Source organism: Engraulis encrasicolus, chromosome 3 (assembly GCF_034702125.1).
Source record: "Engraulis encrasicolus isolate BLACKSEA-1 chromosome 3, IST_EnEncr_1.0, whole genome shotgun sequence".
NCBI classification, from domain to species: domain Eukaryota; kingdom Metazoa; phylum Chordata; class Actinopteri; order Clupeiformes; family Engraulidae; genus Engraulis; species Engraulis encrasicolus.
The window spans coordinates 40,135,213-40,148,032 of record NC_085859.1 but is presented as its reverse complement, the minus strand read 5'-3'; the positions used below and the strand labels follow the sequence as shown (position 1 = coordinate 40,148,032).

General features: G+C 42.5%; 2 protein-coding genes across 6 annotated transcripts in view; one reads left to right on the top strand and one right to left on the bottom strand.

Moving 5' to 3' along the window:
* Positions 1–7,145, top strand: part of taok3a (TAO kinase 3a) — a 116,179-nt gene extending 109,034 nt beyond the window's left edge. For all 5 annotated transcript variants that reach the window (XM_063195406.1, XM_063195402.1, XM_063195404.1 and 2 more), the window contains 2 exons: positions 3,040–3,222; positions 5,976–7,145. In XM_063195406.1, the coding sequence (XP_063051476.1) occupies positions 3,040–3,222; positions 5,976–6,137 (345 nt within the window). In that variant the 3' untranslated portion in view covers positions 6,138–7,145. The remainder of the gene's footprint in view (positions 1–3,039; positions 3,223–5,975) is intronic.
* Positions 7,146–7,216: 71 nt separating this feature from the next.
* Positions 7,217–12,056, bottom strand: pebp1 (phosphatidylethanolamine binding protein 1). The gene is made up of 4 exons (XM_063195407.1): positions 11,808–12,056; positions 11,173–11,282; positions 10,944–11,044; positions 7,217–8,167 (listed from the first exon to the last, which is right to left on the bottom strand). Exons 1-4 carry the CDS (start codon positions 11,940–11,942, stop codon positions 7,950–7,952), a joined length of 564 nt encoding a protein of 187 aa, XP_063051477.1. The 5' UTR covers positions 11,943–12,056; the 3' UTR covers positions 7,217–7,949.
* Between the last annotated feature and the right edge of the window lie 764 nt (positions 12,057–12,820).

Sequence of the window (12,820 nt, the reverse complement as noted above, 5' to 3'; positions counted from 1 at the left end):
CTGCCCTCAGACTTCAAATGCATTTTGTGCACATTTCAAATGATTGAAACTAGTGCTACTCCAAATTACACCTTATTGTATATAGCCACAACAGTCATTAATTTGCTATGGCAGTCATTTCAGGAACGGCTAGCAAAAGCAGTTTGACATAAGCTGTTTTCTACCTGTGGCACAAGACGTGGTATAGCAGAGATGGGCATGAACGAACAGTGATTGCATTTGGTTTAATTGTGCTTGCTTTTCGATTTGCCTGGTGTCATTAACATTGCATAGCATCATTAAAGCCTTTCACAGCACAGTGTTTCTCTATGCATCGGGATGTGTAATGTATGTACTGTAGGGTGTGATATGTACGTCGGTGTAATGAATGTCAGTCCTTGGGATCATCGTTCTGTAGTTGTGGTTGTGTACAACAACGGAATAGATAAAAAAGGTCATCGTTTTGTATGTCTGCAAAATAATAATGAATGGGTGTGTTTCCTTTGTTGCAGCAGCAAGCAATTGTGTTTTAATCACTGTGTGTATAGATGTCTGTATAGTGCACATAAGTAATGACTGTGCTATTGACAACTAAGTAGATTTGTATTTTTATTCTGTTGAATGTCTGTAAAATTAGTGACTAAGGTGCTGTTTCCACGTAGCAGGATATTTTTTTAGCAGGGTATTTTTTTCTCCTGCTACGTGGAAACGCAACATGTGGATAAAAAAAATCCTCCATTGTAACAAATGCGTTTCAGACCCCTAAACAGGATATTTTTTTCTCCTGCTATTTTTTTCTCCTGCACCTGGATTTTTCAATATCTGCTATGTGGAAACGGAAGGCCAAAACCAATGCAAAACCAATACAAGCAGGAGAAAAAAATATCCACATATAAAAATATCCAGCTACGTGGAAACGGCACCTAAACAGTATGGGTTTTGTATCTCAGCAGTGATTGTGTCTTAATTACTGTCTGTGTAGATGACATGCATAGCTGTGTGCTAACCCCTATATTGACTGTCAGGGATGTGTGCCTCACAGTGTGTGGTACGCCTATATAATGAGCATGTCTGAGCTATGCGTGCGTATCTGTCTGTCTGGTACTACACCTATGTAATGTAGTGAATGTGTGCAGGGCTGCTGGCAGCTTTTGCAGGGCCCAGGACAAAGTCATCTGAAAGGGCTCCCTACCCAATGCATACCATATAATGAGAACCCAATGCTGGGGCCCCTCTCTCACTGGGCCTGGGACAACAGACCTCTTTGTCCGTCCCTGTCGGCACCACTGAATGTGTGTGCCAGTGACATCATGTGGGTGTGTTGGCTTCGGAAGCTGCGATTGGATCTATTGTATTGCATTGTATTGTATTGTATTGTATTGTATATCCTCAAAATTAGTGACTATGTGGGTTTGCCTCTTCGTTCTAGTGACATCATGTGGGTGTGTTGGCTTTGGCAGCCACGATTGGATGTATTGTATTGCATTGTATTGTATTGTATTGTATTGTATATCCTCAAAATTAGTGAGTATGTGGGTTTGCCTCTTTGTTGCAGCAGTGGTTGTTGCAAGCAGCGATTGAGTACAGTCTGTCTGAATGGATAAGCGGATTTGTCTGTATGGTACTGTAGGCCTATATAATAACTGTGACTACCTGAGATGCATGCGCCTCGGTCTGCTGCTACGCCTTTGCAATGCAATGAGAGTGTGTGCCTGCCTGTGACATCATGTGGGTGTGTTGTCTCCTCTGGCTGCGATTGGATGAACTGTATTATTGTGTTGGATATCTTCAAAATGAGTGATGATACGGGTGCACTTTTCCTTTTGTTGCAGTAGTGAGCGATTGTGTTTTAATTACAGCCAGTATAGATGAGTGAATCTGTGTGGTACGCCTATATAATGGCAGTGCCAGATATGTGCGTGCCGTGTGGGTGTGAGTGGAACTCCTATGTAATGAGTGTGCTGGAGGAGCGGTGTGTATCTGTGTGTGTGATGCGCCTATATAATGAGATGAGCCTTTGTGTCTTTATGTGGCTGTGTGTGTGTGTGTGTGTGTGTGTGTGTGTGTGTGTGTGTGTGTGTGTGTGTGTGTGTGTGTGTGTGTGTGTGTGTGTGTGTGTGTGTGTGTGTGTTGGCTGCTTCAGCTGAGATTGGACATATCATTGTACAGTATTGTAAAAATGAGTGATATGGGTTTGCCTCTTTGTTGCCGCAGAAATAGTCTTCGTGTGATCATTTCGAGCAGCGATGAAGTGCTGTCTGTCTTTGTGGACGCATGCATGCAGCTGAGATTAACGTATTATTGTATTGTAAAAATTAGTGGTATGGGTTTGCCTCTTTGTTGCAGCAGAAATAGTCTTTGTGTGATCGTGTCGAGCGATTAAGTACTGTGTGTCTTTGTGGTCGCATGCATGCAGCTGCGAGTGGACATATTATTGTGTTGCACTTCTTCAACATTAGGGACTATTGGGACTGGAGGGATTACTACTCGGTTGCAACAGTGTGTCAAGAAGAGATTAAGTACAGCCGGTCTGTATAGATGTGTGTGTCTGTTTGTGCTGTAGCCTTACACCTATGTAATGAATATTCATGAGGTGTGGGTGCTCGTACATGCGTGTGTGTGCACAGTATGTACTCTACGCCTATGTAATGCAATGATGGTGTGCCTGTGGCATCAGATGGGTGGGGAGCTTGGACATAGTATTCTATTGTCGTTCTTCAAAATCAGTGATGATATGGGTTTGTTTGTATGAATGTGTGTGTCTGTGTAGTGTGTACACAATATATACTATGCCTATATACTGTATTTTCTGAGGTGTGTGTGTGTGTGTGTGTGTGTGTGTGTGTGTGTGTGTGTGTGTGTGTGTGTGTGTGTGTGGTACTCCTATATATGTGTGTGTGTCTGTGTGATGGTGATGCGCCTATGGGATGCAATGATCCTCTGTGTGTGTGTGTGTGTGTGTGTGTGTGTGCGCGCGCTCGCGCTCCTGTCTGCCTTCTCTGTCTGTGTATGTGTGTGGTGTGGACCGTGACATCATGTGGGTGTGTTGTCTTTGGGCAGCTGCGATTGGACGAGGCTCAGGAGGCAGAGTGCCAGGCGCTGAGGCACCAGCTGCAGCAGGAGATGGAGCTGCTGAACGCCTACCAGAGCAAGATCAAGATGCAGACCGAGGCGCAGCATGAGCGCGAGCTGCAGAAACTGGAGCAGAAGGTCTCTCTGCGCAGAGCCCATCTGGAGCAGAAGGTGACATACACACACACGCACAGTGTCACACAAGCACACACGGACGCGGACGCTGACAGCTTTGGCCGGGCCCGGGACAAAATCATCTGAAAAGGCCCCCTCCTCAATACATACAATATGTTGGGGTCCCAATTCTGGGCCCGGGACAATAGGCCCCTTTGCCCACCTTGTCAGCATCCCTGCACACACGCACACACACGCACGCGTACACACGCACACGCCAGGCTCCTACTGCTCTGTTGCACAGTCGCACAGTTTCAACAACGTACGTACACCTCTACACAGACACATGCACATACATACGCACTCAGGATCTCTATGCTCTGTTGCACACAGTGTAAAAAAAACGTGCACCTCACGTGCACACATACGATAGCCACAGAAATTCTCTCTCTCTCTCACTCACTCACTCACTCACTCACTCACTCACTCACTCACTCACTCACTCACTCACTCACTCACTCACTCACTCACTCACTCACTCACACACACACACACACACACACACACACACACACACCTTATTGGATAATCCATACATGCCACTCTCAATATTCATTCTAGTCACACATGCACACACATGCCGCGCACACACAGGCAAACTGACGGAGGGGGGGGACAAAGGGGTCAGTTGTTCCGGGTCCTAGGCCTGGCCAAAGCTGTCAGCGGCCACATGCATGCGCACAGACCACCCTCAAATGATTCACTCTTCACACATGCGCACGGACACACACCCTGCTCATTATATTCTCCCTGTAGTCACACGTGCCTGATGTGAAACTACTTCTACTAGGGGTGTAAATCACAGCCTCCATGACGACACGATTCAATATCAAATTATTAGATGCGATTCGATTATTTTCGATACTTAAGAGTGCCCTGCGATACAATATGATTCGATTCAACTTTTTTCCAATTACTTTTTCACTTCTATTATGTTAAGGAGCTAGGGCATTGGCCAGCGATAAGATTATTTTCAATACTTAAGAATGGCCCACGATACGATGTGATTCAATTCAATCGTCAGATTATATGGCAAATCAATATATCAATACATTTCAATTATTATTTACACCACTATAATGTACCATCCTTGCAGTCTTATGGTGCCAGTTACTTTTTTAAGTAGCATTCCCTGACAAATATGAACCCCTCGTCATGACAAATAGCTTTGGAGAGGAAATATCCTCGTTTTGCCTCAGCAACTCTGTCACTGCCACGGCCTTAATGTTTATATTCAAAAATGGGGAACAGGTAACAATGCTTTTCAGTTGGATTTCTTTCCTTCTAAGGCAATGTAGTTGTAGCTCTAGTGAAATGTCAGTCAATATTCCCTGCATTTAGGGAAGACATACAGGTGTAGAGATCATGCCACCATAATACACGTGATAGACAGTGATGGGCAGTAGCTTCGCTACAAGCTACAAGCTACTAGTTTAACTACATTCCCCAGTAGCTTGGTCGTAGCGTCACTACTTTATGTATCGAGTAACTTCCCTGTAGTTAAGCTATCTTTTGTCTCAAGTAGTGACGTAGCTTCCACAAAAGCTACATTTTGTTGCTTGAAGAAAAAAATTGACTCTCTTTCCCGAGATCTAGGCAGTCACACAGGGGTTCCATGACCCACCTGCATGAAATGAAGTCAGAGGTGGTATATACTTGTAACCTGGGAGGCGCCAGGGAGTGCCCCACACTGTACCTCAAAAACATATCCATGTCCCCCCTTGGACTTGGGGTCAGCCTAGGCCTGTGTCCTATAATGATATTTAAAACACACTGAATGTATAATAAATATCAATTAAGTATAATGAGATCAATAAAGTTTTGTTTAATGAAGGTAGGCCTATCTGTTATTTTAAATCAAGCTGACAATATGTTGGGAAAATGTAGCTTCTGGTGTAGTGAACTACATTTCCACATTTTTGAAGCTTAGCTCACTACATTTATGATGGTGGTAGCTTTAGTGTAGTGAAGCTTTTTTATGGTTGATTAGCTGATAGCTTAGCTCACTACATTTTACAAGTAGCTTGCCCAACACTGGTGATAGACCAACATAGACCAAGGCTATTAACGTTGGGAATAAGTCCAATTTCCCTTAAATAACTCAATGAACACTGACAAATATTCATGCTTAAAGCAGTAGCTTCAAGTTACCAAGGTAGTATACATTTCACACTTCAGTTCACAGTTTCCAGTTAATGGCTCAATATGAAAATGGAGTAAAGCTGTAACTCTGTTATACTGTAAGCCAGACGTGGGCAAACGCAGGCCCAGGGGCCATATGCAGCCCGTTTAGCCATTTCATGTGGCTCGCAGCGCCTTTACAAAAAGACAATTTTTAGGGTTTGCAGGTTACATAGGGTACTGCTATTACATAGGGTGCTGTATTCATTACATTACAATAATTACAATATGCAGGAATGCAATGGCAAAATGCATACTAAATTTGTTGTTATTGACATGGGCAGGTTGCCCTTGACGTCTGGCCCTCTAGTCAACATTAAAACCCAATGCGGCCCTTGGGCTTGGGATTGCCCGCCCCTGCTGTAAGCTATGTCCTTTGTTTTCCAGTAGAATTCCTTCCATTGCCATTCCCATCGCTGTTGCCCATGCTTCCACTTCAGCACCATGTTGCCAATAACTTTGTATTGGAAATTCACAAACTTCACTAGCAATACTTAGACCAAGTATTGCCTCCTTGGGCCTGTGTGTTAAATCTGCATACCAACTGTGAAGCGTGTGGTTTGTTCCAGATTGAAGAGGAGCTGGCCTCCCTTCAGAAGGAGAGGACCGACCGCATCAAACATCTCTTGGACAGGCAGGAGCGGGAGATCGATACGTTTGACATGGAGAGCGTGCGTCTAGGAGTCGGGAACCTTGCCGCTTTGGACTATCCCAAGGACGATTACAGATGAGACCAGACTTCTTCCACATCTCCCCTCTCCCGCTTCCTCTTCCTCTTGACTTAGGACTGGTTGGTACTAAATGTCAACAACGTATTTTTTTTTTTGGTGGTTGTTGTTTTAATTTTTTGTTTTGCTACTGACATCACTTTTTTGGACGAGTGCCTGTTTTTTTTGTCCTACTACACCATCAGGGCGCTGCTGTTGTCATGCCACAAGATATAAAATGCTGGATGACTCCCATAGTAGTCGTTTTCTTACAAAAATCAAAGGAGAAAAAAAGGACGAAAAATAATTTAAAGGTGGTGGAGAGAAAAAAAAAGAATGTCAGTGTTAAATGTTTGTTGTGCAATGATATCACACGTTAGTGTTATAACACAAAGAAAAACAACATGCGACAAACAATAAAAGCAATACGGAGTAAATTAGGTGTTTTTTGATGATCACAACAAAAAGAGATCCTTTGTGTCAGTCTGTGCTGAGCAGAGTGGAGTATCGTGACTCCAGCGATGCTGCCTTATCCCTATGCCACTCAACTCTCTATTTGCTACTTATTCACATGGATACACAAACAAGTGTTTTTACAAAGGGGTTGGGCAATTTGCTAGGTTTGCGTATTAAATGTATATAAATATACAGTATATATATACAAATATATATTGAGAGATGCATCTAACTATCTATTCCGGGGTGAGGGGGTGGGACTTGTTGCATCTCCGCTGTACTATAAGACCATTTTCTCTGCACTGGCAGGTAAATGTGAACCAAACCATATGTGCATCCCCACTCCCTAGTAGCACAAGGGCTGAGGTGCGGAACAGTGTATTTTGTGTATAGATGGATTTATGGAGAGCTTTGACTTATTTTCCTATTGTATTTTATCTGGTGTCGAAATCGATTTTTTAACAAAAAGAAACTGATTTTACTTCCCTCCCATTCCCATTCATTTTCACATTCAGTATTGGAAACGTTGAAATCATCAGTGGAATCTTTCACTTGAAATTCCATCGGAATTTTTTATTTTTTTGTTTTTATTTGCTTTAACCCCATTCTCAAGCTGTGTATTTTTTGTTACGATTAAAGTCAAATCGTTGAGAAAAAAAGCTTTTATTGCATGCACTTTAAATTTGTTTTCAGGTTAACAAAAAAGCATGAATCTGTCAGAGCTTTTAATTATATTTGTAAATAAAGTGCTCACCACACAACAACAGTTTCAAAGCTTGGTTGTATCGATACTTTAATACATCCCTTTATAGTGCAAGCAGTTCCATACACGGCGGAAAAGTCAATTTGTTCTTTAAGAACAGTTACAACTACCGGAGTGAAGAGTAAAGACATGTTAGTTAACAAAAGGTTTTGCCATGTTGTGATACTGTAAGGAGGAAACGAAGGAAGCTAATGATGAACTCATCTAATGTTTGACAGTGATGGCGTAATGGCACGCCCAGAAGAGAAAAAGGCAGAATACTTTTAAGGTCATGGGATAGTCTCTTCCCTGTGCTATGCGTTACAAGTGCTTTCTCCAGATTTAAGAGAGAAAAAAGGGGTTCCACGCACTTCTGTTTTCATCTGATGCGTTGACGGGAGAGAGACAGGTAACTTTGAACTAAGAGAAGAGACCGGAGCAGCACAGATGAGATACTTTTCTGTTTTAATCAAGTGCACAACATATAAGGGACTATAACGTTTCAATGGGAAACCATCTTCATCAGAGTCCATGAACTCTGAATATGTTGTGTACTTGCTTAAAAAAGAAAAGCATCTCATCTGTGCTGCTCCGGTGTCTTCTCTTAATTCATGCTTTCTCCAGATTGTCATTGCATTTTATTTTCCAGCCAGCTGCTCGTAGAGCTTAGGGACGTAGTCGTCCCACTCTGCCTGGTAGCAGGAGCCGGCCAGCGGGTTCCCCAGGCCGTACTTCTTGCGGAAATCCTGGATCTTGAATTTGCCGCGGTTGTCTCCGCAGCGGTTGGTCAGGACGGGTTCTGAGCACTTGATCTCGCCGGACTGCTCGTACACCAGCCACACGTAGCGATGGAGACCTGCAGGACAGCATGATAACATTACGACATCATCAGTGTTGGAGCAGGGTTCACCACCACATTAATATTAGCTACGTTGAGAACAGGGCAAAGGCCGCACTGTGCATAGATAACTTACAGGTGTGTTTCAACTCGTTAGGTGTGTTTCAGCGTTCTGTCTTGCTCCTTCTGTCTGTCACGAATAAAACTTTGTCTATGCATAGTGCTGCCTTTTTCCTTTGTTTTTTACAATTTGCAGGTATTCAACTATTTTACCCTGTGCAAATGTGATCTGATACCGATGCCTGTTTTCCATCATTATCTTAAAACCACATGATAATTGACCACATCACATTCAGTCAAGAAAATGTAAATGAGTTTAAAAGAATATTGCCATTCATTTAAAGTGGAACTTGCCAACTAGTGGTTAAGGAAACTCTACGTATTGTTTTTAAGTAGCCTGATTGAAACTTCCTAGAAAAGGATTACAGAGAGAAAGAGTTTTAAGTAGGGGATGTGGACATTACCCTTTGGCAAAAGAAAGGTTGGTCAAGCTTACACAAAGCAAATTCAGACATTTTCAACACAATTTTGGTGTACTCCTTCCCATTAGCATGTGCTTCAATACAATGTGTCCAAAGCTATTCTCACTTTTACTCTTGCGTGATGGGTCGATTCAGACTAGTCAGTCAAGTACTGTGGCCAGTTCCCTCATTTACACTAGAAACCAAAGCATTTGTCTGAACAGTCTGCGTTCAAACCAAATTATTAACACGACATGACATGGACAGATAAAAATGTCATCGCCGTTAGATTCAGCGTGAACATGTCAGTTTGTTCAATATGATGCCAGCAGTAGGTCAAATGAAACCACATCAGGTTGAACTCTAGTCAAATAGTGACCAGGAATCTAGGTTCTAGGACAGTTGCCAATTAAGTAGAAAGCCTTTGACTTTGCAGGGATTAAAGTTCTCCGGCACTGTGCCGGATTTCCGGCCTGCAGCGATTGACCGTGGGTTATTATGGGTTATTGGACAGAACAACTTGAGCTTGATGATGAAGCAAGGCAGTCTTTTTTCTGAGAGGAGCCCAAATATTTACAGGGCAGGCACCACCAATTCTGACCTAGAGCTAGCACTATCCATGGCTCTATTCAGACTGACTGTACAGCTGAGAAACCTAGAACCCATCTATCTACAAACACAGACAATATTCCATAGTGGCCACCAAAATGACATTAATGAATTAAGTTGATTTGCATTTGTAATTCGTTAAAACTAAAAGTATTTTGCATTATTATTCAGCCATGTCCAGTCATTTGCATTTTCTTTTCTTTTAAGGCAGGATTAAACACTTAGGCCTAAGTAACCAAAGATTATTCTTTTACCTCTGTTATGTATCTAACATGTCATGGTATTTCAATCTTTGTTGCTCATATTCTGCTACACATACTTTTCTAATGCTTTTGTGATGAAATAGCTTATGTAACTACAATATTATGCATAATAAGTATGTAATTATGTAATAATGATTAGCGCTATTGACACCCTTTTGGTCTCCTTGGTGGGCCCTATTCGAGTTGCAAAGTCATTCAAGTTACTTGCACGGTTCTTTGTCCGTGTGAAAAAGCCTTGTTGTAATGTTGTGGTCCTAATACTGCTGACATATTACATCAACCCAGCAGACTTGTATTCTGAAATCTTCAGCAGCAAGTCAGTAAAATTGCTAATATGATGTGAAATTAATCTGTCACCATTAATGCAGAGAAGACTTTTTTATGATCATGAATGTGAAAGTAAGGCTCCACAATTTGTGAAGTCAAACCTTTTTACACTTGTCAGCAAGGTAAGAGGGCACCTCAAATGCATTTGCTTTTTCAAATGTTGGTAATGACCCGTCATGCCAGGACTCAGAATTCAAAGGGGAAAAAAATGTGCCAGTGACATCCTAATGTTGATCTTCAACGTGTGATGAACATCAAGGCCGCGGCATATAAATTCGATCAAGAAAGTAGGTCAAATGAAACCACATCAGGTTGAACTCTAGTCAAATAGTGACCAGGAATCTAGGTTCTAGGACAGTTGCCAATTAAGTAGAAAGCCTTTGACTTTCTAAATCAACTCTGGTTATGTTCATAATGACCAAGGCATATGCCTCATAAGGACAAAATGCTATGTCATGCCGAGACGTCTTGGAAATGTGTGAGAAACCCGCTGAGCTTGTTCATGATCAAATTCCCAGTTATGGTAAGTAAATGCTGTGGAGTGTCGCATCAAACACAGAACATGCTTTTTGTCACCATGGGACTGATGTCAGGGAAGAATTATCTAGACCCTAACTAATTGATTTAAGCTTAGTTTCATCACACAGACCACCAAGTATGCAATTTCAGATAGTTTGGATGCAATTATTTCTTTTTTTTTAAATCATACACAAAAAGCATGGGTTCTTTATTAGAGATGCGGCGTATTAGAGGAAAACCACCAGATGATAAAGTGAATACTTTGGTAGCACTAGATGACAACGCGTCTGTACTGCACCCTCGTGGCCATTTTTCCACTGTGGAACTTCATGGGTCGACCAGTCAGCGATCGGCCTCCATTCCATTTTTAGGAACGAAAGAAAGTGGGTCCTGCCGCTGCACATGCACACCTTCCTTCGTGTGCAACAACATTGCTGGCAGTTTTATTTTAAACACCAACTAGTCCCATGCAAAATAAAAAAGCATAACATTTTGGGGGAGAAATTCGATAGCAAGTGCGCGTTACTTCTTGTGATAATATTATGGTACACATACCGGTTCCTTGCGGGGGACCAGATCCAACGTAGTCAGACATGACACACCCACTCCCGATATCGTTCCCTTTCATGTTGACCACAAGAAAATGATGCCACTCCCTGTAATAAACCAAAGAAATAATTTACAGTAGGTATGTCACTAAACCGAAGTCTAACATTAATTCAGTCACATTAATAACGACGATTACAAAATAGAAAGGAGGAGAGAGCCTGCGTTTATAGCCTACCTGAACTTGGGGTCTTTTCTGCTAGGAGCATCTGGGTCGGTCATGGCCAGTGTGTACAGTTTACCCGCATCACAACCATTCCATTCAATGGAGGTGGGTCTGTTCTGGACCTGCAATGAAACATTGTATCAAATTATTGATTACTGCACCATTGTATCAATGCAACATTGTCAGATTGTATAATTTGCTACATTACAGCCGCCTACTTCAACTTGAAATTAGGTTATTGCGTCAAGGAAAATACACATTGTGTAGCCTAATTGCATTGTACATTTGCATGTCATTGCACATTGTGTAGGCTACACAATGTTTAATCTTCGATCTATAGAAATACTAAAATCATGCGAGCAGGCTTGCAGCGTCAAACTCCTGAATATTTGCCAACTCCCAGACCAACTGCAGAGGCATCTGCATGCCCAAACGCATGTGCTGTGTTGTGAATGAGCTAGAAGTATGTAGCCAAGCTAACAAAGCAGCTTTACAACCGGCTCTTCACTGTCTGCGATATCCCAACGAATGCAGCAGCGCCAACATCCCTGGATGTTAACATGGCTAAACAGTTTCTTAGAACTAGTCTAATATGAGCCATCGATGGTTAACTGTTTGGACAGGTGCAGAAGTTAATATTAGCTAACCTGGGTAGGCGTAAGGACTTTCCCCAATTCATCTAACTCCAGAGACCCATACTTCACGTGCAGAACTTCTGCTGGCTTCTCGTCGACCTCTGTGAGAGCCAGATCACCAGTCCACTGTCCAATGTCCACCGGCATTTTCACACTTGTAGTTGTTGAACAGAAAATAGTCCAATTTCAAATGTGTGGTGGAACTGCTGCCCCTTCTGCAAGAAAGCACGAGAAAGTAACTTGACTGATTGGCGAATCAGCCTCTGTTTTCATGTTGAGCGCATCCTCCTGTTTTAGACATTCATTGGTCAGATGTCCTATCAATCAGAACATCAGCGAATAAGATGCGGATATCTGATCTGCCCTCCCCTTACGTGGTAGCGTCTGTCAAGCGTCTGCATCGAGCCAGACGGCAATGTTCTGGCCTGTCTAGGCTTTGTTCTTGTCTGGTGCTCCATTGATTGTTCTAAAAGTCCTATCTGCAAGAGCCCATTTCTGCACGAGTAGCGTGTTTTATTAATATTCTCCTCATTTTCAGTTATGTAGGAAATATCAAACCAGCTACAAATATCAAAGGTTTCTTGTAATAAAAAAAAATGCAGAGAGAATGCAAAAGTTTTTTTGAGGCCACGATTCGCCTAAGTCTGTCTTTATTGCATTGAATGAAAGGGTTGCGCAGGAGCCCTATTCCAGAAAGGGTGTCCAGGCTAAAAATGGGTAGAAAAACTAATCTGTACTATTGATTGGCCTAAAAGTGCCTACTACTAGCACTCTCTCCACTCACACTGCAGCCGCACTCTGTGTCAGCAGTTGGTCATGCTTTAGGGTGTGCCCACTGCATGGTGTCGGTCACCTATCATACACACACTGTACTGTATGTTGCATTACATTAGGCCTGCATTACATTTGGCAGACACTTTTATCCTAAATGTAATTGTCCTCATTAAACTGTTGAGATGGGGGACCTTTGCCCCCGGGCCCAGCCAAAGCTGTCAGCAGCCCTCATTGTCACCAGACAGAGGTGC